At 38.6% G+C, this 25,531-nt stretch overlaps 1 protein-coding gene across 4 annotated transcripts in view; it reads right to left on the reverse strand.

The window, feature by feature from the left end:
- Positions 1-25,531, reverse strand: part of MAPK8 (mitogen-activated protein kinase 8) — a 38,601-nt gene that overhangs the window by 12,468 nt on the left and 602 nt on the right. For 3 of the 4 annotated variants that reach the window (XM_005416484.2, XM_005416481.2, XM_005416480.2), the window contains exons 2-6: positions 10,572-10,738; positions 7,919-8,048; positions 6,676-6,734; positions 6,429-6,567; positions 2,158-2,323 (exon numbers count right to left, since the gene is read on the reverse strand). In XM_005416484.2, the coding sequence (XP_005416541.1) occupies positions 2,158-2,323; positions 6,429-6,567; positions 6,676-6,734; positions 7,919-8,048; positions 10,572-10,693 (616 nt within the window). In that variant the 5' untranslated portion in view covers positions 10,694-10,738. Of the gene's footprint in view, positions 1-2,157; positions 2,324-6,428; positions 6,568-6,675; positions 6,735-7,918; positions 8,049-10,571; positions 10,739-12,124; positions 12,207-25,531 lie in introns of those variants that run through there. The other variant, XM_031062352.1, reaches the window with a different exon arrangement.

Below are 25,531 nucleotides of genomic sequence, written 5' to 3' on the forward strand. Positions count from 1 at the left end.
ATCAGTTGAAGATTTTGTATCTGTGTAGTATAGCACCAAAAAAATGTTCCCCTGCAGTACATTATCTCAGCCATCACAATATATATTGCAATCCTCCCAAAAGTTCCGCAGGGCACAAACTGCAGGAGACTGCCAGACAACCCTGTAACCATTGGAAAACTGTCAATTTTCAGTATTTAACTCTACACTAAATAAGTTCACAGTTAGTTTAAGTTTGGGTGTAATGGGCTATAACAGACATCAATACTAACAGGTGAAGCTCCTGGAGAGCTCATGGTTCTTACTTTAAGTGCATCCTTGATACCCATCTCCCTGTCATGGCAGCTCCACAAACTCCTTGGCACAGAAGACTTAACAGGTCACCTAAACTGCCTTTTAATGAGAGCAGTATGTATGGAAATGTAATTGTCTCTGGACTCACTCCATACATTTATATTCTCCAAAAGTGCCACTCTCATTTCAGTGACCATGCATTTGGCTTGGGGAAATGTGATAGCTTTTCAAATGAATGTAAATTATTATTTATGATGCACAACACAACTCATGCTTCCATTAGGAACAGGATTGTCACAAGCTTGACAGGATACTCTAGAACACAATCTATCCAACTCCAGTAGTGGAAAGAATGTTTCACGCTTTTGCAACCCAAAATTACTTATTATTTAAGAGAAAAATTTAAACTGGGCAAGCTGAGTTAGAGAACTTCTGACTTTATCAATTCCTTCTGTAAGGCAGCTGCACGACTCACTACTATAGCTTTAGGTACTTTTCTTTAATGTCCCTTAAATAGCCAATATGAAGTCTTGGGGAAAAAAGGACAAAATTAAATCCGCAAATCTAGAAAACTTTAGGAATTAAATAACTAACTTGCTGTACTCAGCCTGTGACTCCTAAATTACAGGAAAAACAGTCCACCATGGAGGACATTTGAAGAAATGTAGGTTCTCTCATGCATACTAACAATCTAAACAAATAAATATCTCAGTCTTGCAATAGCGATCCACTCTCATTCCTCTGAGCTGGCTTTTTTCAATGCTAGCACCATTCACAGACAGACACTTGCTGTCACTTGCTGCAATGGTATGCAGTTACCAGGCAGGTTTGCAGACTGTGTTAGGAATGCTGAAAAGCAGAGCAAGGCCCAGTTGTGTCAGAAGGTGAGGAGCCACACCTCACATCTCCAGGAGACAGCTCAGGGCCTCCCTGGAGGCCTGGTCAGCAGAGTTTGAAACACACAGGGTGACCTGTGGGCACTGCCAGCCTGAGGTGATGACAAGTGAAAGCAGGGGGACAGGGACAGCACAGCAGTGAAATGGCAGCAGAACCAGGCCACTCCAACGGAGTATCAGGAATGACACCACACTTGGTTCTCCTAATGGGTACCAGAGCTGTCTCCTTGCAGGTGCAATATATTTGATGATGTGTTTCTCTCAAATGACAAATCTTTTTTATTTTCCTGTAGAAGAAACTGAGAGGCAAACTGGTCACAGAGTGAGTATGATCAGGAGGAAGTGTATACAAAGTAAAATTCCCCTGGAATTTGTCATGGACCTCGAGAATCTATGATGCATGTACTGTCATCTTGACAGTATTCTCTGTAAGTTTGTCTAAAGTATATTATTGAGTTTTTCTTCAGCAACATTAAGAACTTAGTGCAAAAGGCTTAAAGGAGGCTGATTTTAATAAAAAGCAATGCTGCAGTAGGTAATCTTGTTTGTTCCTCAGTAGACTTTATGCTCCCTACCTTCTGAAAGGCCATACCCAATACATTTATTTAGCAACGAATTTAGTACACATATTTACTGAAGAATTACAATTTCTTCTTTACCAGGAATAAAGTCAGAGGAAGGTGTATCAACGTACATGCCACATATTAAGAAAATATATTTCCAGTTCTTCTTGGATGTCATATAGTCTACCAAGGAAGTTATTTGAATTTTTAAACAAACAAGGCCCTCAATTTCTTCTCCTATTAAATGCAAACATTTTCTAATGGGTTGAGTTGAATAAATAAATTGGTGTACCCAGAATCTGCATTTTGGTCACAAGACTAATTTATAAAATTTCTTACAGCTTGAAATAAACATTAACATGTAAAATGTGGTGTGCCAAACAAAAAAAATAAAGCTATGCCAAAGAAAGACTATATTTGCTGACCGTTTTCTTTGTATCCCATCCCTAGGATGACCTCTGGTGCTCTGTAGTAACGAGTCACTACATAAGGCGTCATCATAAAACTAGTTCCTGCAGTTCTGGCCAGTCCAAAGTCAAGAATCTTCAAAGTGCAGTCTGACTTTACTACTATATTACTGGGCTTTAAATCCTTTAAAAAGAAACATCATATATGACTGCTAAGACAAGCACAAAGTAGCCTGTGGTTCACATTTAAAAAAGATAATATTGCTAACATTAAATCCCACGCACACAACTAGGTTATTGCTATAACTGCAGCTTTTTTCCCCTTGCATTAATTTATGTGCATTCAGCAGATTACAGAATTAATTCCTTTATTGTGCTTGTAGATCTATATAGCAATTAAAGAAGGAAAATACAACCAGCATTACAAGATATGTTAGCAATGTCTGAAATAAATTGAGGTTAGTAAGAAGTGTTAGCTCTCAGGAAAGGTCTAGAAACTGCTCACTGGAACAATAATTATTACTACAATGCAGAACACAAGTAACATGACAATTATTTGATTCAATAATCATCTTGATACAAGAAATATTAGAATTATAATGAATGTAAAAGGTTCATTTGTGAGTTGAGGTCACATTACCTCTTTTGAATCAATATATTTCTCTGAACAGAAATCTCCATGCCCACATGGTTTTAGTTTCCAATTTATGACTTGGTTTTATATTAAGTTTGGCAACCAAACCCAAAAAGACACCATTGAAAAACTGCCAAAAATTAACACAATCCTTGAATTGGAGTGGAAAATGCTGATATGACTCCAGATTGTTTTGGTTAGCAACATGGTAACTATTCTCTACACTTGAACCCTATTGACAATAGTGCCTTTGCAACATTTATTTATACAAACACTACACCGGCTTTCTCTGTCATCACCTCAGCAGGATCTAACACACACCTGAATGTCACAGAGTAAATATTACAGAGTAACTTCAGAATAACTTTGCAATCATAAAATCATTCACAGCACACGAGACAACACAGATAAGACTAAGATACTTCCTGCCCTACTGAGATTAATGAGAGAAAAACCTCAAATGTGACAGAGAACTCCAGCACTTGAGCAGTAAGCATTTGATAAGTAGCCCTATCTGTCTTGTTTCTTAAAGACTTAAAGGTGGATTTCTGCCAGATTTATGTAGTTTTCATTTGTATTTGGATGACTTTCAGCAATCTCCTCATAATGCTAAGAAAACTGCATTAAAAATCAAGAGGAAACAACAAAAAGAATTCCAGTACAATGGAATTTTAATGACTGGCTAAAAGTCTTGCATACATACATATTCACACATGCATTTCCACACAAAGACTCTGCAGACAACTTTAGCTTAAAACATTCTCAAATACTACAATTAATTTAAGTTCTCTAAGGCCTTCTGGCCATTTAATATGCATGTTTCAGATTCTGCTACATTCCTTTTTATTATCAGCTTTATTTCTACACATTTATTATTTTCAGGATGTTCACTACAGAATGCCAGGCGCATGCTCAGGGTATTAACTACACTCATCCTTCCCAAAGCTGCAGGATTAGCACTCAAAATATTAAGAGATCTTCTCTTTGCTTACCAAATGCTGTCCATTCTTATTCTGAACACCATGTAGCTGTCATGAAGCCTAGGATCAAAATGATGAATTGACTTACACTACATTAAAATTCATACAAAGATGCAAAATCTGCATCTCTTATATATATATCTTCTGTTAAATAAACAGAAACTAAAAAGCTCCTTTGGGAGTGATCAAATTAATTAGGATGGATAAATATAACCAGAACCTATAGCAGAAAATTTCTCACTGAACCTTGAAAATGTTAAATGTCAGTGCTTAAGAAACAGATTCTTGCATGGCCGTCTCCCCATTAGCCAAAGAAGGACACAGGGACATCTCTGGAGGGTAATTCATGGCTTCTTGGGGGCTTTTCTCTTTCTAACAGAAGATTTGTGAAGGGCTTCCATAATTAGGCCCCTTGTTAAGTACTCAAAATTGGGCAGAATTCAATGTTTCAGAGCCTCCATGCGAGACTAATGAGCCACTGTGTCCCTCAGAAAGTCAGTGAGGCACAACTCTGCAATGCTGATCATTCATCCTCAGACTATGAAATATAAATGAACGTGTACTTCTATATTGGCTGGAAATTGCTTCTCTGCAAAATGTTTGGACCACAGAAATGTTGATTGGCCAACATCTGTTAAAGTCAGTGCAAAGTTATAGTCAAATCTTTACCCATTGATATGGCAGCTAAGTTTGTGCCTACGACTTCAAGGTGAAGTTGAATGAAACTCTTTGTGTTTGATCTCTGCCTTGTTCCATGCCTCTAGCTTGCTATCAAAAAAACCACTTAATTCTATGGTAAAAAGAGTTACCACTGCAGCCACACGGTCTATGTGACACATGTCCCTGAGCAGGATATCTTCCTTGTACTCCAAGGTTTTGTCCAGCTTCCTCCACAAAGAAACAAAACTTTGACACTCTGCATCTTGATGCAAAAAGGCACAATGCACTTAGCAGGTAACAAAGTCTAAGAAGGAGCTGTCAGCTGAAAATCTACCAGGAAGACATGCAAGTGAAATGGCCTTCAAAAGCATTCATGCATACATATGGTGCTATTTACATAGCAATTGTATTTCGTTTCCTTAGGATAGTTTATCCCTGTATGATAGGAAGCATTTCAAAGACTTAACCCATATTTACAGAGGAAGGAATTCTAACCTCAAAGCTGTCTTTGCTCTTGCCCAACTACCTAAGTAGTTACTTCTTTTCTGTAAAGGTAAAAATGTTTAAATTAATCCACAACTTCTACAGGATCAATGCCCACTTCAGAAGAGTACAAATCACCCTGAAGCAAACACACTTTTAGAAGCTCCCTTAAGCTTGTGCTAAGATCTACAGAGAGTCATTCTTACTTTATGTATTCTAGCACATCCAGACAATACACTGTTTTCTGAAACTAAAAAAGACCTAGGAAAATCCACAGCATTGAACTTGCACACGTAAATATTGAAGAGGAAATGTGAAACTGTATGCAAACCATTATTTCAGACCTACAGGCATATGACATTAGAACAGCATGGGCTGCATATTTTCAGTCATAGGCAATATAGTACCACAACAGTAAGTGGAACAACCTAGTTTTGCTGAGCATTTCCAGAACAGTGCAAAAGGCCCAAGTGACCTATATCAAATGCCCACAAGCAGACTAAGCAGCATCAGGTACAATGCCTGGTTGCAGACAATGCTTCTCCCTCCCTTGCCCATCTCTTCCAACACAGTAGTTCAGTGAAATTTCATGCAAGAAGGAAGGTTTCACTTTCATTCCTTGAGCTCCTCACTGGAATGAAGCAGTTAATGAGTACTAGAACTAGCTGAGCAAAAGGAAGCAGCATTTGCCCATTCAAGCTGTATCTTCCATTCAAATAATTGTCCCTGTTTCCCTGGGGAAAAGATGGCACACTGAACAGAAGTGTCAGACTGCAGATCCAGCTTGCAGACCATTCAACACTCCAGTCCCAATGTGGTGGACCACTCACCTGGACAAGCATCCTAACAAAGCAATTCCTGTGGCAGTGCACAGGAAGTTATAACCAGACAATCTCAAGCAATTTTTAATCTATATACCATTACATACAAGATGCTCACTTGAACAAGCAACCTTAAATTCAAAATTTCTTGACTAAATTGCAACACACACATGCCACTTCAAAAGCTGTAGTCAGTTTTGCCTGTTAACCATCTGAGTGAATGATTTGTGACACACAAGTGTTATCCAAGTTTCAATGACAAGTCTTTATCATCATCATCATCTTATCTGGACATTTCAGATAAGTTATTCATTACTCTGCTAGTAAAGGAGAAGAAATAAAACAGGCAGTTCTTTCCAAAGATGGAATTTCAGGTTTGGTTACCAAAACAATAAAAGCAGAGACGCTTCCAGATATCCTTTCCTGCCATGACTACTAAAGTAGAATATTATACAGAATTGGAGGAGGTAATGCAACTCACTGCAAAAATCTTCAGTTTGCTCTGTGCAGATTGTTACCAAATCATTTAAACATTCAAAACACTCATTCCAGAATTATCCTGGAAAAAAGTGTGATGATTTCCCTTCAGCTTTCTCTCCCTGCTTATGGGACTGGCTATGAAACACCCTTCATGCTTCTAACTTCTTTTATCTTTTAAATACTCAAGAAAAAAACAGGTGCAATGCAAATTATGCATTTTAGTTCACTTACCCTATGAATAATCCCAGCTGAATGAAGATGTTTGATACCACACAGCATTTGATAAAGAAGATAGGACATTCGTTCATGGTCCAGCTCCATCTGAATCACTTGGCAGAGATTTGCATCCATGAGCTCCATCACTATGTAGCTTACGAAGGAAAAAAAAGAATAATCAGATAATACTGCCATTTTACTGTATTCTCTCAATCATCTTTTCATAAAATAAATTCTCAGCTTTAGCTCAAATCTGACTTACACATCTTGAAATTCTTCCAGGGATTTTTGTGGCGTGAACACATTCAGTAGGCCAATTATCTGTGGGAAGGGGGAGAGAAGGTAATTGTACCACAGCAATAACAAAGTTGCAGAGTCAACATTTCAAAACTGGTAATTATTATTCTGATATGAACCTCCTGGTATACACTGAAGCTCAAATGATTTTGAAAAGGAGTATTTTTCCTCCACAAATCACATAACCTAAAGACACTCTGTGTGTTAACAAGATGATATTCAAATCTTAAAACCTAAGTAGCTTAGTCACTCTTCCCCTTCCTACTTTCAGTCTGAAGACCTGGTGAGATTTGTTTTTGTACACGAGGAATAATAAAATTAAAACCGATGAAGACTCCCTAAAAGACACCACCTTGTCACTGACAGAGGTGAAGAAACAACTTCATCCAAACAGAAAAACAGGTTCTTAGAGATGCTTTAGGACATTTCGCATTAAGAATGGATGGGATGTACAGGTACGGGCCAAGCTACTACTCATCAAGAATCAGGCAGGCTTGCAATAGTTTATCATCATACAAATTATGCTATTAGATGGAACATCCTTCAGTGAATCCACATATAAACCACCTGTGTGAGAAAAATTACAAAATTTTCCTGAAAAGCTAGAAGACCGAGTAAGCTTCCTAAGACACTCTCCCTCCCTAGCAGCCAGGAGAAATTTTATCTTCCTGATGGGGGATTAAAAGAGAAGGTAAAGTAGACTGCACACATCTGACTGAAGAAACTGGCCAACACCAGCCTTCTGCAGTTCAACTCCAATAAATTTATCACCTATTTGCTTCCCATTTCTGTGACCTTGTCTACTGCACGGCTTCATAAATACTGGACAGCTACTGCGGTCACAAGATAAGGTTCTAAACTCATTCATGCACTGGGGGGAAAACAAAAAAGGTATCACAGCCTATTTCTTTTTTCTCCTATTTGTCTAGCAGCAGGATGCACTTACCAGCCATGGTACTCTTACTTGACAGCTGCTTGTAAATTTTAGCAATATAACACTGAGTCCCTTGCTGAGTTTGAAGAGGCTATTTAAAGATTGGGCAGGTATTAAAACTAGTCAATAACAGCTCTTCTGCAAGACCCTTCTGTACTTATCATGGAGATACAGCTATGCAATAGAAATCTCCTCTGAAGTCACTTTCCAGACTTTTTCAAAGGATAACCTTCCAGTTAATTCTTCAACATCTGAAGGAGGACACTGCACTCACATTTTTGTGATTAACGCACTTCATAAGAACAAGCTCTCTGTAGGCTCTTTTAGCGTGGGTTTGGTTCTGAAACGGTCGGCTTAACTTCTTGATTGCAACGTTCCGCTCAAGGATGGCATCATAAGCTGCACTGTAATTAAAAATAACATTATTACATCTCTAGTGTCAAGGTCCTTTAAGATGTGGCAGTTGCAAACACTTTCAGCTAATTTGTATCATGCCTGCAGAAACCCCAAATTTTCAGTGTTGCCCAGCTTTAGGAATGTGATATAGCAAAGTGCTCTTGTATGCTGAGTGATGCAAAATTTAAAAATATTTCCCAGCTTCAGAGCATCAACACATGACAATCTCTACAATATAATGCAGTATTTCTGCTTCCAAAGATACTGAGTTCTTGCCACTCACTGGCACTCAAGAACAGACCATCTACAAAAGATCCAAAACACTTCAAACATAAAAAACACATCAATTTTACATAAAATCTTCACACTAAAAGGGAGAAGGCAGGAAAAAGTAGGTTATAAAAAGGTCCCATGCTTTAAATTATGCAGTTGCTTAATATCCTGATGACAATGATAGCATCAAAGTCAAGACAAAAAAATGCTAAAAAAGCTTTAACCTCTAGATGTCACTGGCTTTAACTTGGTGAAAAAAAACCCAACATTTTGTTTACAGACTAATGCCGACATTGTCATACGATTCAGTGACAGAGGTTGTTTAGCTGATGAAGACTGTTATTGGAGACAACTCCCTTACATATCACATTTCCAGGACAGGAAGGCATGGCTTGTTTTCCTGCAAGAGCTAATATAACAGATGACTGCCATGCAGACTCAGGAAATATTTATCAGTTACTAAAAAAGTCTCAGAGAAAATACTATTTTCTTGTCTCTTAAGAATGGTACTCCGATCTAATGAAGAATATCTGCCAGTAAACAGTAGGATCTATTAAATCCAACTTACTACTTTAAGAAGTGGATTGCATGTATGTAGGCTTGAATGATTTGTAATTTTTCATCAACAAAACCTCTAGACACTACTAAAGAAAAAGAATGGGAACAACATGTACTGGTAACTTTCTTTGATGTATGTTTTCCACTATAACTGGAATACCCCCACCTGCCCCAAAGATAAGGATTATTTTAGGAAAGGTGTCCAACATGGGACTCTTGTTCTAGTATTTAAACTTCTGCATTCTGTACATAACGGAAGCCTAGAGCCTATTTCAGTATCAGGCCATCTACTTAATATTCCTCCAAATCAAGTAGGATCAGTTACAACAACAACAAAAAAGAAACAAATACAAACCATCACCAGACAACAAAAACTCCAATCCAAAGAATTGCAATGTATGGAGACACATGAGCAAGATTTAACCACAGTCCTCATCAGGGAAAGCTGTGATTTAACTAAAAAGGCTTCAATTATACCACTAGCAGCAACCACAGAATGGCCCTAGAGTAGCTACTCGGTCAGTTTTGGGATCTCCACTCTAGGAAGGGCAATAAATTTGGGAAACAAGCAGTAGTTAACATATGACTCGCCATCAGAAGGACACTAATAATATCTAAAGCTTTTACTGGCATTTCCATAGCAACTAAACAAACTAGTCAAGCAACTGTCTACATCCTCAGTCTGTTAACACACATGCAAACAAAATTCAGATCAGTTATTTTGTTGCTGCTAGTTAATTAACAGTAATCTTAACGCCAGAAATTACCACTTCAAAAACAATTCTTTCTAGTGTTTTTTCTTCAAATTTACATTTACACTTTTTATACTGTTTTATTAATCCTGCTAAAACACAAACATTAATTAAAAACCCACCTATATCATTCTCTTTACACTGATCAAGAACAAGATCAAGGTAGTAAAGAGGTGACAGAACTGAGATTACACTCTCCCCTTTCTCTTCCTTGATGCTTTTGTATTTTTATGTATCTGGTTAACATCTTAAAGAGTTACAATAAACTGAAAAATTGGCAAGGTCCTGTGATATTTACATCCTTCTCAAATATACAAAAAAGCTTCCAGGAAGGTTAAGCCAACACTTCTCTTTGCAGCAATACCAACACACAGGAAACAGTGCCTACAAGCAGCTAGTTGTCAGCAACTTAAATCAACCGGACACTTTTCAGTCCAAACAGCAGAGCTCTTATTCAAAGAATGACACTGTCAGGTCATACTTTCCCAAACTGCATCAGGCACTACCATATGACAGCCAGCATCCCAAATGCTCACTCACTGGTGTCAAGGACTACTCAGATTGTGAAACAGACTCCTAACAAGCCATTCCTAGTAGTGCAAACATTTACAAGCAGCAAATATTATACAGAGTATTTCTGCCTTTTTTTTCACTGAAAGCAGTGTGGATTAGGATTAGGATTAGTTTCTTTATCCAGTTTCTTTTTTCTCCATTAATTTACAGGACTCAGCACAACTGGCTGAATTTGTAGAGAAAGGCATCAATTCTAAAGTTGAACAGGTCAAAAAGAAACAGCAAGCCCTTGCTGAGGGAAAATGGTCACCAGTTACCATTGCTGTTTTGCCTGTAAAAGGTAATTCTCCACACTCCTGGCTCTGTAACACACAACACTCAAAAAACTATGTTAAGGAAACCTAAAGGTACATTTAAATTTTAAAGAAACCTTACCATACTATCCCTTGTGCTCCTGATCCTATTGGTTTCAAATTCTGATACCGTTTCAATACGGTGAAAGTTGAATCTCCAATTTCAACGCTGTAAAAATTGTTGTCACGCTTGCTCCTGCTCATGGCGGCAACTTGGTTACTTCACTTCATCCAAATTTTGCTTCTGGCCTATGAAGATATAAAATTGGAAAAAAATAAGATTTTACAGCTGTATGGAACCTGACATAAGGCAAAACTCCCTTTAAGACACAAAAGACACTTCCCAAATAAATCTCAAGTGTACATGTAAGTTGTTTCTAATGACTGCAGGAGTAGGACGGCAGGTGTTTGAAATGCTGTAATGGATGACAGAAAAATCTTAGATGGAAATGACAGAAGATCAAAAGGCAGGAAACTCCACATCATCCAGCGAGTTCCAAGAGTCCTACCATCCCTCCATACAAACATGTGCAGCATGGGAGCAGGGCTTGGACCAGACACTCTCCAGAGGCCCCATTCCACCTGAATTATTGCATAATTCCATGAATAAAAGAGTGACAGGACATGAACAAGTCTTCCAGACACTGCAATCATTAAAATACTCTTGGTCACAACCACCAGGAATACCTGACACTGACATGGAAACACATACAGTCAACTGAAGCCAGAAAAGGAAAACTGGCCTTGTCAGACATCTTTCATGAGGAAAAAGTAATAATCACAGAAGAAAAGTAAGGGAAAAGGATGTATATTCCAACAAAGTCCTCTCGTATTAAAAAAAGAAATGCAACACCTCAATGCAGATGTCCCACAGGAGAAAAAATAAAACTGCATCATGGCTTTTACAGTAATATTTCTCATTTCTTTAATGCTAACAGTGCACTTTTAACCTTTACACAGGTTTTGAGTGTAGCTATAAGAGATGCCTAGTAGTGCAAGTATGTGACTAGAAGAATTGTATTTGTTTCTTCCATTAACTTAAGGAACATCTTCCCGTGTTATTCAACAGTCCCAAAGAGACTCTTGCCTTCCATATGCCACAACACTATACATTTGTTAAATTTTAAGCAAGCTTTGAGAACACAGTGCAAACATTGCCTCCACAAATAATAACAAATATTGCACAAGTAGTATTACTGGCTAACACGTATGCACTTCACAGCTAGAGGTACAATCAAAACACTCTGACGTTCTCTAAAGGAGACATTTTAAACTATTTGATATATTACTAACTAAAAATGCGCTACCTTAATTGGCATTTATCTCAAAAGAAATGTCAATTTCAAGACCCTTTTTCCAAAATGCTGTCAAAAAACCAAATCTCTGTTATAAAGAGTTAACTAAATACTGAAGCAGCTTCTCTCAGTGTTTTGGCAGTTTTGTTAAAGGCTTCCTACCCCAGCTGACAGGGAAGGCATAATTGGGCAATAGTAACTGTTCCTTAACAAATGGAAAAAATCTGTATCCCGACTGTACTGGTAGAGTCCAGTTCAGCTTACTGGAGGGAGACCAAAAGCCTAAGTTCATAGCAATATATGACACCAACCCCAGCTCTTTCTTCTCCATCCATCTTACCACTAAGTCTTTGGATTTTGCCACTTCCTCAACACATTGTTCACAGATGTACTTGCACATAGTTTTGGAATAAAAATGCCCAACAACATCTAATGATAAAACCCCCTGTGAATTAGAAAAGAGAAAATTTGTTGTGGACAGTATGAAACCAACCAAACACATTTTTGAAAATCAGAAAACAAAGAATGAAGACACTAATTCATATAATCTTACATTTGTTCATTGTCAGCTGAGAAAAAACCCAGTATCTTGAGTTTATCCACTAAACTGCACTAAGATCTAGTAACATTGACCAATGCAGGATTACGTGGAAAAGCTTAGCTGATAGAACTCTGCTGTTTGGTATCAGCATCAAGACAATGAAAACTTAATACTTCACTTTGGATAATTCCTCAGAAACAAATGCAGGAAGGACTGCTCCCCTCCTTCCAAGGTTTCCAGGTGAATGCTGGCACCGTTCCATTAAAAGTCAGTATTTTGAATAGTCAAAGCTGTGTTTAATTGCATTTTCTTTCATTTTGGTAAACTTCATAGAATCAAAGAGTGAAACCAAGCAAGTATAGTTTAAGAAAAGGATCTTGAGAGATAATGTTCTCTCAGAAAATAATTCCTGCATAGTAACAGATTTTATTATATATCATACATAGTATTATAACCAAGCAAATTTTATTGCCTTAAAGCCTCGTAATTTGCTACACGTTCAAAACTGTAAAATATGCTTGCAAATATGTGCAAGGAAACTTGTATTTACTAACTATTTTATAATTCATAACAGTATTTTAGTATACAGCAGCATATTAAAGAACTCATTGTTTATTTTTACTAAGAGGAAGGAGAAATATCCCAAAGTGAGGAAGGAGTGTCTCCACTTGCTGTTAAATTCTCATTCCTTTCTCTGCAGCCCTACACAGTGTTCATCAAAAATTATCAGTCTGTACTGTTACAGCAAGAGGTACAGTCTCTCTCTTCATTTTAAATGCCCGCTCTCCTAGCATAAAACAGATTTTAACAGCATAAAACTCAGTGCTTCAGAAGACATGGAGCCAATTCTCAGAAAAGCCTTTTCTCCTTGCACATTTTGTTTATACCTTCATTAGACAATACAACGTGAAAATCCAGGATTCATCCTATGCTATAATGCATAATCTCTTACTCTAGGAGTATCCTTTTATGTAAGGAATCATACACACTCAGCTTATTTCTACTTCAGTGAAGAAGTACAGCTGACAAGATATTTTCATATCCCAGTACCCTGAAATACAATAAAACATAAGAAATGAGAAAAACCAGAGATGAGAACAACCATCATTAACTACAAGTTTTGCATTAAATCAGACTTGGTTTTCATGATGATGACTTCTAAAGCAATCCTCTCCTAAACAAGCAAGGATCAAGTGGGCCAAGTCTTGGAAGAAACTCTGGATGCTAAGCGAGCAAACAGTCTTTGGGGCAAGACATGTCTGAGGTACAACACAAACACCAACTAACAGTGATCTGCGCACATGTGCTGGCACAACTGTTCTACAGTGAAAGATTACTACAGGAGCTGCTCTGAAGTAGGACTGACAAAAAATGAAAACCATGACAGTCAAAGAGATGCAGAAATGGAAGAAGGCAATTTCAAAATAAAACAATTACATATATTAATACATTAAATAGTAATCAACATAATATAACAACATAAGCTACCTATCAATGATGATTCAATAACTCCATTTAGAAGGCATCTAACACCATGAAAATGAATGTTCTGTAGCAATCTGTGGTTGACCTAGAAAAATCCAACAGTTCTTCAAGTATATGCTAGTTTGCTACTGAATGCAAAACAAATGGACAGTGTATATAAAGCTCTTGCATTAATGACTCTAATCTCTTTGTGAAAATAAGTTCACACATAGCTGATTTGTATGCATCATGTGTTTTTGAATGCTTGTCTAATTTTCAGCTGTCATGTTTAAAGGTATCTGGATAGCTGCTAAATGGATAGTTCAAACACAGCCTAGTTTTCACATATGCTTGCTTCAAAGGCTCAAATTTAGAAAACAAAAGAATTGTTTCTAAAGGTAACTTCATGGCTCATTCAGTTAGTCTCAGAAGTAATTACAGTTTTAATGTTTTGTTTGTCCATTCTGCTCTCAAAACTGAATGTTGTATTCTGCAATACTTCCAGCTCTGTGAAATATTAATGCAGATAGAACATTTGGATAAAGGAGTTAACATTAGCTGGGTGAAAACTGCAGCAAGATATTACTAAACCATTACAAATGCCAAAGATGTCTAAAAACCTGAAGCTTATTCTAAAACGGAATATTCTCACTGATGACTCTAGGATTTGCATGGCTTTCAAACTGTGTTTTCACAGATCAGATGGTGTTAATCTGAACAACCTCCAGCTGCCTGAACTACTCCTAATGCTGCCATGTGTTTAAGGAGGCCTCGAGCTGCTGTGCCCTGGCAGTGCCTCTCCCCTCAGCTACTACACACCTGCATTACACAGAGCCCTGCCTGCTCACACCACTCACAGGACAGGAGGCACAGCACAAACTGAAAGTCTACAGCTCTGATCTCAGGAGCTATTTTCTGCTTGCAACTATTAAACAAAATCACAAATATACTGGAGTGATTCTTGTATAGCTCAGGTTGGAAGGACAGTGCAAGTACATTTCTTAAAATAACTACATTTTAACGTATCTTTTGTTCACCAAGAAGTCAAACTTCACTTGTTACAGATCCACTAAAGCAAAGGTGAACACTAGATCTCAGTGTTCACCAGGAAAAGAAGTACTGGGGCTAGGGAAACCTGCATAAACTTGACAAGGGCACATTTAGATTTCTATGTTACGACTTGCCTACTGCTTTCAAGTTCAAACAGAAAAGAGTAGTGTCACCCAAGTTTGCTCAAACACAAGAAATTTAAGGCACATTTAATTTTTTTTACACTTTAGGACAGCTACATTTTTATAGCCTTTTATACATGGAGAATTCAAAGCCAATTACTTGATTTCCTAGAACCTGTTGAGTATTCAACAATAAACAGATGGCTTTCTCCACTAAAGATGGTAATTTCAGAAAAGATGACAGGTTTGGTATAGACAAATAAATGTGACTATAAAGCAAAGTATTCCTGAGTACACAACAGCAAATGAAATTTAATAAAATGTAATATGGGCTGTTTAAATCAAGGAATTACTTCACTGGTTTGGCATACATTGTTGCCAGATTGATAAATCTCTTGCAGAGATATAGAGCCCTCTCTGTTAATCTAACTGTCCTCGGTAAAATTTAACAGGGAACAACTATGTAGAGTCCTAAATTACAATGGATAAAATCCACTAATATGAATGCAACCTTCGCCATAACTTAATGCTGCAGTTTACAGGTTTTATATAGTGACTAACAACAGGCTCCAGATGGATCACATGATGACTTTCCAGTCATCTAGGAAACTAGATCGTTTTCTTCATATGTATCTGCCATCTCACCTTATTAAGATAGGTAGTGTAATTGAGGAGTTTACTAGAAGGGGAGAACATACAGGAATGAGCTCAAACAGCTAATTTTCAACATGTTTTTTGCACCAGTGCTGGAACTCCCTGCATCAAATTACATTCAAATACTATTCAGCCTGAAATAGCAATCACTTACAGGTGCAGTCACCAGTGCCAAAATATTAACAGCTGAACCTGAAATTAGGGAAACCTGAAGTTGGAGACAGGAATTTTTGTATAGGGCAACTGGAATTTGAGCTTTTCCACTTCTACGTCTCAAGTACCTTGGAACAGTCTGATACACTGTCAGAAGTAACTAATGACTCAGAGGCTGTTTAGCTGTAAGGTAAGACCTCCAACTGGCAGCAATAAAATTAAGAATGTAACTAGCAAAATACTGAAACTGTCTATAAACAGGTAGTGTAAGATCACGTGCAAACATGCAGAAAGCCACAAGAAACAACTCCTGCTGTTAAACACTGCTCCAGGTGAGCCATTTCCTGGCACTGCTGGCACAGCTGGAAGGGACAGAGCCACCGAAGCTCCACCAGTGATTTCACACACTGCTCCCCGTGGAGCACAGGCAGAGTCAGCACCTCCACTCCACATTTCTCTCAGAAGCTCAAAGCAAGCATTTATGCAAACCAAGTACAACATACCAGTGTTTTCTCATCCTGCCTGCTGAGCAAGGGTCAGCTCTATATAAAAATCAATATTACTGCACATTTCTAAAGCAAATTCTCATATTGTGAAACATCTCTTGCAAAACATCCAAAATAAGCCAAAAATTTCTGGTACCACTAAATTAGCTTTGTCTAACATCAAATTCAATTCATCTGAGAACTGAATTCTTTATAGTCAGATAAAACACATCACACACCTTGCACAAGCAGGATAATGAAGAACCAAGTAACAAATGCACCACAGTAAATTACTTACAAACAATATAAGTTTTGCAATGATTCTCTTTTCAAAACAGTCATTTTTTGGTTTTTATCAGTAAATTTCCTATTGAGAAGATTAATCCACCTTCCTTTTGCACCGACATTTCTCTACATTCTAAGATATTGTCCCATAATGCCATTAGCCGATAAATTACAGTCCTTTTACTACAAACAAACAAACAAACAAACAAAACCCCAAACAAACAAAAAAAGCTCTAAAGAAATGCATACAATAGTCATTCACAAAGAGTTAAGGCATTATTTGTTAATGGTACAGGACAATTAAAGAGACTGCCATAAAGCACAGGAAAAAAGCCACATGGGCTATATGTTTATCTTACACACGCACACATATTACCTAAACCAGTCAGGTAATCAGTCAGGTAATCAGTCAGGTAACTGATTCACTTCTGGCACTTTGAGCTAGTCAGTTTTATTTCTCTTTTACAACCTGGACTAAAGCAGCTGGTCATAGAAGAAATTATCCACACTTTTGGTTTAGGGCCTGCTGGCCAATTAGATAAAACACACATTACAGCCACCAGCAGCTCCAACTTCATCACACAGGAAGTTAAAATTAAGATTCAGAAAATAGAAAAATGAGAAGTCAAAATATAGATACCTAAAATAGACTGAGGGCAAGGAAAAAAAGATGCACAGGTGAACACATGCTATCAGCTCCATGAAAAGGTGAAAATTTGTGCTTCCTTATCTACCATTCCTTCAGCCATTTCCCTCTCCCCTCTAAGCAAGGAGAGTCTGCCAGTTTGTGACAGGGAAATGAAACCTCACATTTCTTCATCATCTGTGGTTATTATACACCAAGTGCTATCCAGATTTCCAGGTTTCTGAAATATAATATCTTTAAAGGTACATAATCTAAACATGAAGCTATCTCTAGAGAAAGACACCACCATAAATACTTAAACCTCCTGAAAGCTGCACCAAGAGTTACAAAGCTTAAGAATTGCCCAAGCTTTATCTGAGGCTTTCAAGTTGATTTTGGTGATAGACACGGTCCTGGCGATCCAAATCAGCAGCAAGTAAGACAGCAACACTTACAACTTCCCAGCACTTCTCACAGTCAACTCCTACAAGACAGCTGCTCTGGAATACCAGTGCACCCTCTCTGGAAAACCTCACCTGTGGCCAACAGCACTTAACTAATTCTTACCAAGTTACAGATCACTTCTAATCTAGTTCACTACAGAGCCACTCTGCTGCAATATGGTATTCTGTATTACATGTTTTCCAGGGGGCTGCACTTTGTGGTAAGGCTACATGTGACACAAAGCTTAACATAGGAGGTTGCACAGCGAAATGATGTATTGCAATAGAATACACTGCAGAGTCCATATATTCTCATATATTCTTGTTTTATTAAGTCATTAGACATCAGCAGAGACTGTTTTAGAAAAGTATCTTCCATTCCCTTTAAAACAGGTTTTAGATTCAAATGCCAGGAGGCTGTAAATGAGGCAGGCTGCAGCATGCAATACTCACCAGCTTGAAAACTGGCATTTCTAATGATGAAGATTCTCATCCAACCTTTCCTTTTGACTTTTTTTTATTGACTACTGAACTGTGACTTTAATTAACCATGGAGAAATTTATTAGGTAGCATTTTTCTAGAACAAGCATTATCAGAATGAGTAGTGCTATATTTACAGAAAAAATAACACTCTGCAAACTCCTGCTACATTTGATAGGAGAGCATCTCTACAGCTTCTTCAGTGTAATGTCATATGAAGCTCCACTACAGATTGGTTCCAAGACAAATCCTATAATCATAATATATGATATTATAAGATGTTATGTCTTCCAGGTCAGTCTTGGCACAGAAATCACAAACCACAATAGCTTCAACAAAAGAAAACTTGTGTAACTCTACATTTTGGTAAAGAAGCTGTTATGACAACAGATTAAAAGACTATTCTTAGCAAAACTCTCCTTTTCAGAAATAATAGGATAAGACAAGGATCTTCTAATTCCTTAATCCTTTTTCAAATAAAAGATTATAGAAAAGAATGGTAAATCGGGAGAAAATCAAGGTATGCATGTTTTTCAAAGCTTAAAATATTCAGGTTCATTGCAGGGCAGTATTTGTCAATTTCATTTGTTTTGGTTTTTTGTAAATCCTGCTCTTAAAATCTGAAATCAGTGAAAATTCAGTAAAGCAACAGTTCAACAAACTGCTCTAATTTAAGCATCCAATTTAACTGTCAGAAGTGCAATCTAAGCGCCTGCTGCTGGACCTTGAAAACATGTTTAATCATAATCATGCCTAAACCACGACTGAAACGACTGCACTCTAAGGAATGCCATTCCATGTTGCCTTATGTAGATCCCTTCTCACACAATCCTGTGTCCTGGCCCATTCTGCTTAGGCAGGTACTTGAAAAAACGTAATCATGTATAACTTGAAATTGACAAGAATAAATGACTAATTGGGCACAACAGTGTTTCAGCTGACTGCCTAAGGCAGTGCTAACTCCCACCATTCCACAAAGGCCTGCCTTCATATGGTAGCTCTCTGCACATCCAATGACCACATCAAAGAGGCAAACCATCAGCAAAATAAACCAGTGAATATAAATCAGAGTGCTTCAATGAGATCTGCACAAGTTTAGAAGCAGAATCCTACCCTGAGAGTAATCCTAGAGTGGGAGGCAATACTTGTTCTTTAACCTCTTTTGGCAGTGGAAAAAAACAAAGCATATAAAAGCTAAATGTTTCAGCAAAAAACAAAATTAAATGGTTTTTTAATTGTTTTAAAGGACAACAGCAAACAAAAGATACCAAGTGACCTAAAACAGTAATTAAATATCAGTGATCAAGAGGACAATAGCTATAGAACATTAGAGGAAGGAAGGATTTGGGTAACAGCTGGGAAAAAAGTTTTCAGAATGCTTTAAAACTACATTAATTTTAACTTCTAATCCCAGCTACGAAAACTTAGAATCCAATTATGAATGTGCTACTTTTGTTAATTCATGCATTTATCTGTGAAATACAAGCAGATTAATGTGCTATGAAATCCTGTCTAAAGTATTTGGCATAAAATACCTCTATAATAAGAACTTTAGAATGGAACAAAAAACTCCAACACATGACAACTTCAGCACTAAGAATTCCTTCAGAGATACCTCTTGTAACACAATACAATACTTTGCACAATAATTTCTCGGGAGTGGGGTGGGAAGGAAGGCAGCACATTTCTAAAAAAGCAACTACTTTCTGGGTAATTCGTAGGAAACTACACCAATAATTACTAACAGCAACAGTCTGTTCTGTTGTCCCATTTCTCTTAGACTTCAGTAGTGCCTGATGCTCTACCCCAGGGCATGGGGTTTGCATGGCCACGTCTTGGTAGCAGGGGGACTACAGGGGTGCTTCTGTGAAAAGCTGCCAGAAGCTTCCTCCATGTCCAGCAGAGGCAATGCCAGCCGGCACCAGGACACGCTGCTGGCCAAGGCTGCCCAGTCAGGAGTGATGGAACGCCTCTGTGCTAACAGCTTGCACTGGGCCTGGCTCAGCTGCAGCTCCTTCTCCCACAGCAGCCCTCACAGCACTGGGCTCTGCACTGGAAGATACAAAGGGGCCGGTAACACCCAGAGTTCTGGCTCCTACTGAGCAGAGCTGGCAGCATCAGCAGCGGCTCTCCAACATTCCCCTCATCAAGGGGCTGGATGTGGGCAAGATCTTGGGAGGGCACAAAACTAGGCCAGCTGACCCAAATTAAAAAGAAATATGCCTTACCATATGGCAGAAGTTCCCAAAAATAGGAAGAGTTTGAGAATTTCCATTCTTTAAATAAGAATATTAGCCTTCAGAAGCACTGCTGAGCACCATACACTAGCACTGGTGGCTATGCCTACAAAGAGTTGTGATGAGAGATTTTCTGAAGAAAACTAAGAAGAATTTCAAATAAACTAAAATAGGGTAAGAATAAAGTACCCCTCATCACATCAAGGTTTTGTGATTTTCCCACTATGCCATGCTAGTATTAACAAAACCTTTTTATGTCCAATATAATCTTATTATAACTGAACTGTCTTTTTTCTTCCACCATCTTGACACTTAAGTAGCACAAGAACCTTGTAATATTTTTTTAAAGGCAAAAGAAACCCTGTCTATTGTTCAACAAGGATGAGTTTTGTACTGCTACAACTGTGCAAATAAAAGTCACCTACTGCTGGAAGGCTTTGCTGCTCATTAAATGAGCCACTGTTGTGCACAAGGACCTTCCTCTTACAGTGTGCTCCCTGAGTATTCACTTCTTGGCATGAAATTAAATAAGTGAATCTAGCCCACACTTTTCTAATAAACCTTTTTTAGTTATCATGTTACTACTCTTCTGTGAAGGTGACCAGGATGTTTGTCACGACCCAAAACACAATGAACAATGCAGAATTTACCAAGATTTATGCTGGTTGGCATGTCAGCCATGGCATCCACTTTTACTGTTTCCATAGTGAAACTTAACACTGGGATTACATCTTCAAAACGCTGTATTTTTACATGGTACTGCAAGAAAGCATTGTGACTCGTACTTACTCCAACATCATCTTAGGTGTTAAAGCTACTAAAGAATACATCTAGGATTCTAAAACACATGCCATCTCTAACACCAGATTTCCTACACAACTCTCTCAAGAGTCACACATGAGCAGCTGCATTCACATATTAAAATACTACAGGTTCATACAAGGACAGCTGCTTTGTTAAGATACAAAACACTTACTCTGGGTTGTAACTGTCTGTACTGCTCACCTCACTTTCACTAAGACCTCTGGCTGGTTTTGCTAAATAGACAAATATGTAAGAACTTACAGAAACAAATGAGATGCAGGACATCTTCTCAAGGCAGCAGAAGCATTAAAGAGAGATTTATGGCCCTGTTCCTTTCTTCCAGCTGCCATTAGTCCTGCCCCTCTGCAGTGATGGACTGCTACTGCGACCAGCTGGAACTCAGAGCTGGTTCGCTCCATGAAGCCGCTTGCCAGGATAACCACACTCCAGCTAAGCATAAGGAACCATTACCCACCCAGAAGCTGCTAACTTGTTCCTCCAACACAGAGAGCAAGACCTGGACTAACTACACCTGGCTGCTGACCGCCTGCTGTTTCTTTGGAGATGGGTTTCTAAGTTCATCATAGTGATCACAGGCATGACAGGTAGGTACCATAAGCCTTTTTTTGGCCTTTATGCTAGCCTGGAAGCACTTCTTGCCTAGTCAGCTGTAAAGTTCAATGCAGGGCAGAAAAATCCGTATTGCCACCATCAGACTTGAACTAAGATGTTCATCACAACTCACTACTCTTCCCAACTTGTAACAGTTCTGAGCAACCTGGTTTACCTAAATCACCATGCCTTTGTTTTGCCAACTTCCTCAAGCTACTTGGAAAATAGATTTAAAATCCATAAACTGTAGAATTAGAATATGGTTTGGAAGCAACCTCTGTAGATTATCTACAAAACAAGAAGAACTTCAAATTTGTATCCTCTCAGGCTGCTCTGGACCTTGCTGAGTCTAAAGTCTGTATGGATGAAGACTTCATGGCCCTTCTGGGCTCTTGATCCATAAGAGGGGCTGACTGCTACACTAAGACATTAATTCCCTCATAACCTACTGAAACTTCCATTTTTATGTCTTGCAGCCATTGATTCATTCAGAGGGGCAAGTGGCTCCATCACCTCTCTAACCCCTTGCTTAAAGCTGGTAAAATGCAGCAAATATGTTCTCTCTCAGGTCCAGTCCTTTGTGCACCCTCAGGTACTCGAGCCCCCACCCACCTGCAGAAGCCAGGGCTGGATTCCCCCGAGTGTTTCTCCCACAGAGGGGTGTGTGTGACCCCAGCAGCCCTGCAGGGAAGTGCCACAGCTGGGAACAGTTCCTCCCCAGTACCTGCTGCTCAGGTCCTGCCCCTTGCAGCCCAGGCAGTAATTACCCTTCAGGGCTACAGGGGCACAGGGCTGACTCCTGCCCAGCAGGAGCCCCAGCTCCTCTTCTGCCAGCAACCAACAGCTGAAGAATCACTTTCATTTTATAAACCTGGGCAATTCCATGACTTTTGAGATTCCAGGATACCCCCTGTTCATCATTCTTATTTCACAAATATCAAAACACCAGACTTGAGACATTTCAACTTTTGTTCAGAAGATAAGGAGAAAGGTAAATGCTTGAATGGATATAGACTACAATAACAGGACACTTTAGCCATAGTTCACAGGTCAAAGAATAAATACTGAGTTAAGACATTTTCCTGGACACTTTATATATATATATATATATAAATCAAAAAATTCTTAGTATAGTATCAGTAAAGTAATGGAAGGTTGTCAGAGTTGTGTGCTTGTCTTTTTTTTCTTAAACACTCAAAAATCAATAATTACAGCAAACAGGCTGTCCAGTAGCACTGCTGAATCAATGTGTGCCCTTTTGGTTTAAGTGTACATACAGTCTTTGCTTTGTTACCAACACAAGCGACCATTGAGCTGAAGTATATTTTTCTGTCAGTCCTCATTTTACCATTAGTCTGCAATATTCAGCTAAGAATGATTAATAAGCATCCCATCTGTTCACATATCAAGTAGCATTTATCCAACAATAACAATGACAGTACAGGCAACAATAGTTTTAGTATCAAGCTTACAGACAATCAATTTGAAGAGAAAAAGAATCAAGAATTAGTCCTTAATAACTCAAAAGATCATTTAAGGAGAAATGTGTAGTTGTTAATTATAAGCTTGGCACACCAAGATCATTATCTGTTCACACACAAGAATACCTTAAAAAGTATTTCAGAGTCCATGGCAAAACTGTAGTGAATTTCACAGCAGGCAAGCAACATAAGTAGGCTCAACTGGATTTTTAAAGAGCTTTCAAATGCCAAGACATCTTTCCATAACATAAACGGAAGCCTGTTTCTGCAGGTTTTGAATTAAGGACTAATGGGTTTCTTAAAGGAACAATTTACAGCAAGAAACATTTAGCCTTTATTAAAAAACAACAAGGTCCAAAACAAGATTGGTCTAATTTCCAAAGTGGAACACTATATATAGAGAAAACAACAAATACAGTAAAACTCTATACATACAGAGCCCTTTTGTTGTCAAGGAGAGGGATTGGGAGGGTGGGAAATGAAGGTTAAGAAATGGCACACCATACTTTTCAGGAGACTATTAAAAAGGACATATATATTTGTCTAGAATGCTGGATCAATCTTCAGAAATGAGGAGCTAAATGTGTAGTTTCTATGCATCTTTTAAACAATGAGCATCCAAATAATTTAGGCAGCTGAGGAAGGATGAAAAGAAAACCAAAACATATATGTATAGTAAATAGCCATTTCAGGTAAATAACAGGCAGAAAATAAATTCAGTTGTTACCATCTTGAAACATTTATTCTTTAATTTGCATAACAATTCTACCCAAGGCGTTTGCAAAGAAGCTTACACCTGCACACCTAATAAGCCACCAAAAGACTTGGTCCTTAAAGAGCAGGGTTAAAAGTAAAAATACAAAATTCACACACAACAGGCAACTTTATTTCTGCCTAGAACACACAGCCCAAAAACTACAGGACCTGGAACCCTCTTAGATCACCTTACTAATATTTCTGATTTAGAAGTCTCCATGAAGGATATGATAGCCTACAAGACTACACTGAAAGCTCAGGCAAGCCACTGGTCCAGAAACCTTGGGAACTTTTGCAGTGGAAGACATTAAAATGCTTTGTTTCATAATACAACTTTGTACGTCCTCTGCAATTAGTTTTGGTTTAGCAGCTACTTCTCTATTTCTCTTCTCCTAGCGCAGTTTTCCCCAGCTAGCCTTGAAAACCATCAAGATCTGCAGGCAGTCTGCAATGTGTCTGGTCCCTGCCCTGGCATCCCATGTTGTGAATCCTACCATCAAACTAGCCTGGATTACACATCTTTGAATCAAGTGGGGCAAATGGGAAGATGGCTGTGCCAAGAGACCGAGATCAAAGCAGGGGACTATTTGAAATTCAACGTTTTTATTAGCTACAATTAAAAGAATCAAGAGCTTCCCTTCATTATACACAAGGAACACTCAAGTCAGTGAAATCACTTTGACAGCACCCTTAAATAAGTTTGGCCCAGATTAATTTCACGTTACAGTTTAAACCATTTCCAAGTTATCTAACACACGGATATACCCGCAGACACGCACTGGCGCACGTCAGTTCCTATTCTGCCCTGCAAGTGCATTTGTTGGCACCTCCAGAACCGAGAGGTTCTCAGAGATCTCACCTGACTGCTATACCATCTCCACACCTGTAACGTCTCCACACCTGTAAGTAAAACCCAGCTGCAATGAGTACACTTGCTCAATTCTACATGCACGTGCCCTAGGGCAAGTAATACTTTCCATCCCCGAACAAGCATAACACCCTTTGTGTTTGTATTATCAGATAGGCCAAAGCGTGTAGGATTTGTCGATTGCCTGAAAGCCTTCAGCAAGGCTGTTCTGTACAACAGTTCTGTTCAACACCACACCATATGTGCAAAACCATTATTGCAGCTAGGGAGTGGAACAAATAATCAAGTGGAATTTGTTTTTGTAGGTTATCAAAGAAGCTCAGGTCAAACTTCACTGATGGAACTGCTCCAGGCAGAAAGGCATAAAGAAACAGGAAGGAAAGCTGGATGTAACGACACAGAAACCAAAAGCAAAAGAAATACTGCAAAGGGACAGCTCACCCTTTGAAAGAAATTTAAGAATTAAAAGGCAAAAGAATCAAAGACATTGCCGGTCACCGCCAACCTGTGCATCTAGAGCAGTTACATTATCCCAGAGAAGTGTTTTTTGCTTTAAGAGGCATTTTTAAGAACAAGGTCATGGTAGGGCTGCATTCCCACCACCCCGCCCTATAACGCTCCTTCCCCGAGGACGGAGCGGCCAGCCCGGCCTGCCCGGGTGCCCCCGCTCCCGGGAGGAGGAGGAG

This window comes from Geospiza fortis, unplaced genomic scaffold (genome assembly GCF_000277835.1).
Source record: "Geospiza fortis unplaced genomic scaffold, GeoFor_1.0 scaffold130, whole genome shotgun sequence".
Lineage (NCBI taxonomy): Eukaryota > Metazoa > Chordata > Aves > Passeriformes > Thraupidae > Geospiza > Geospiza fortis.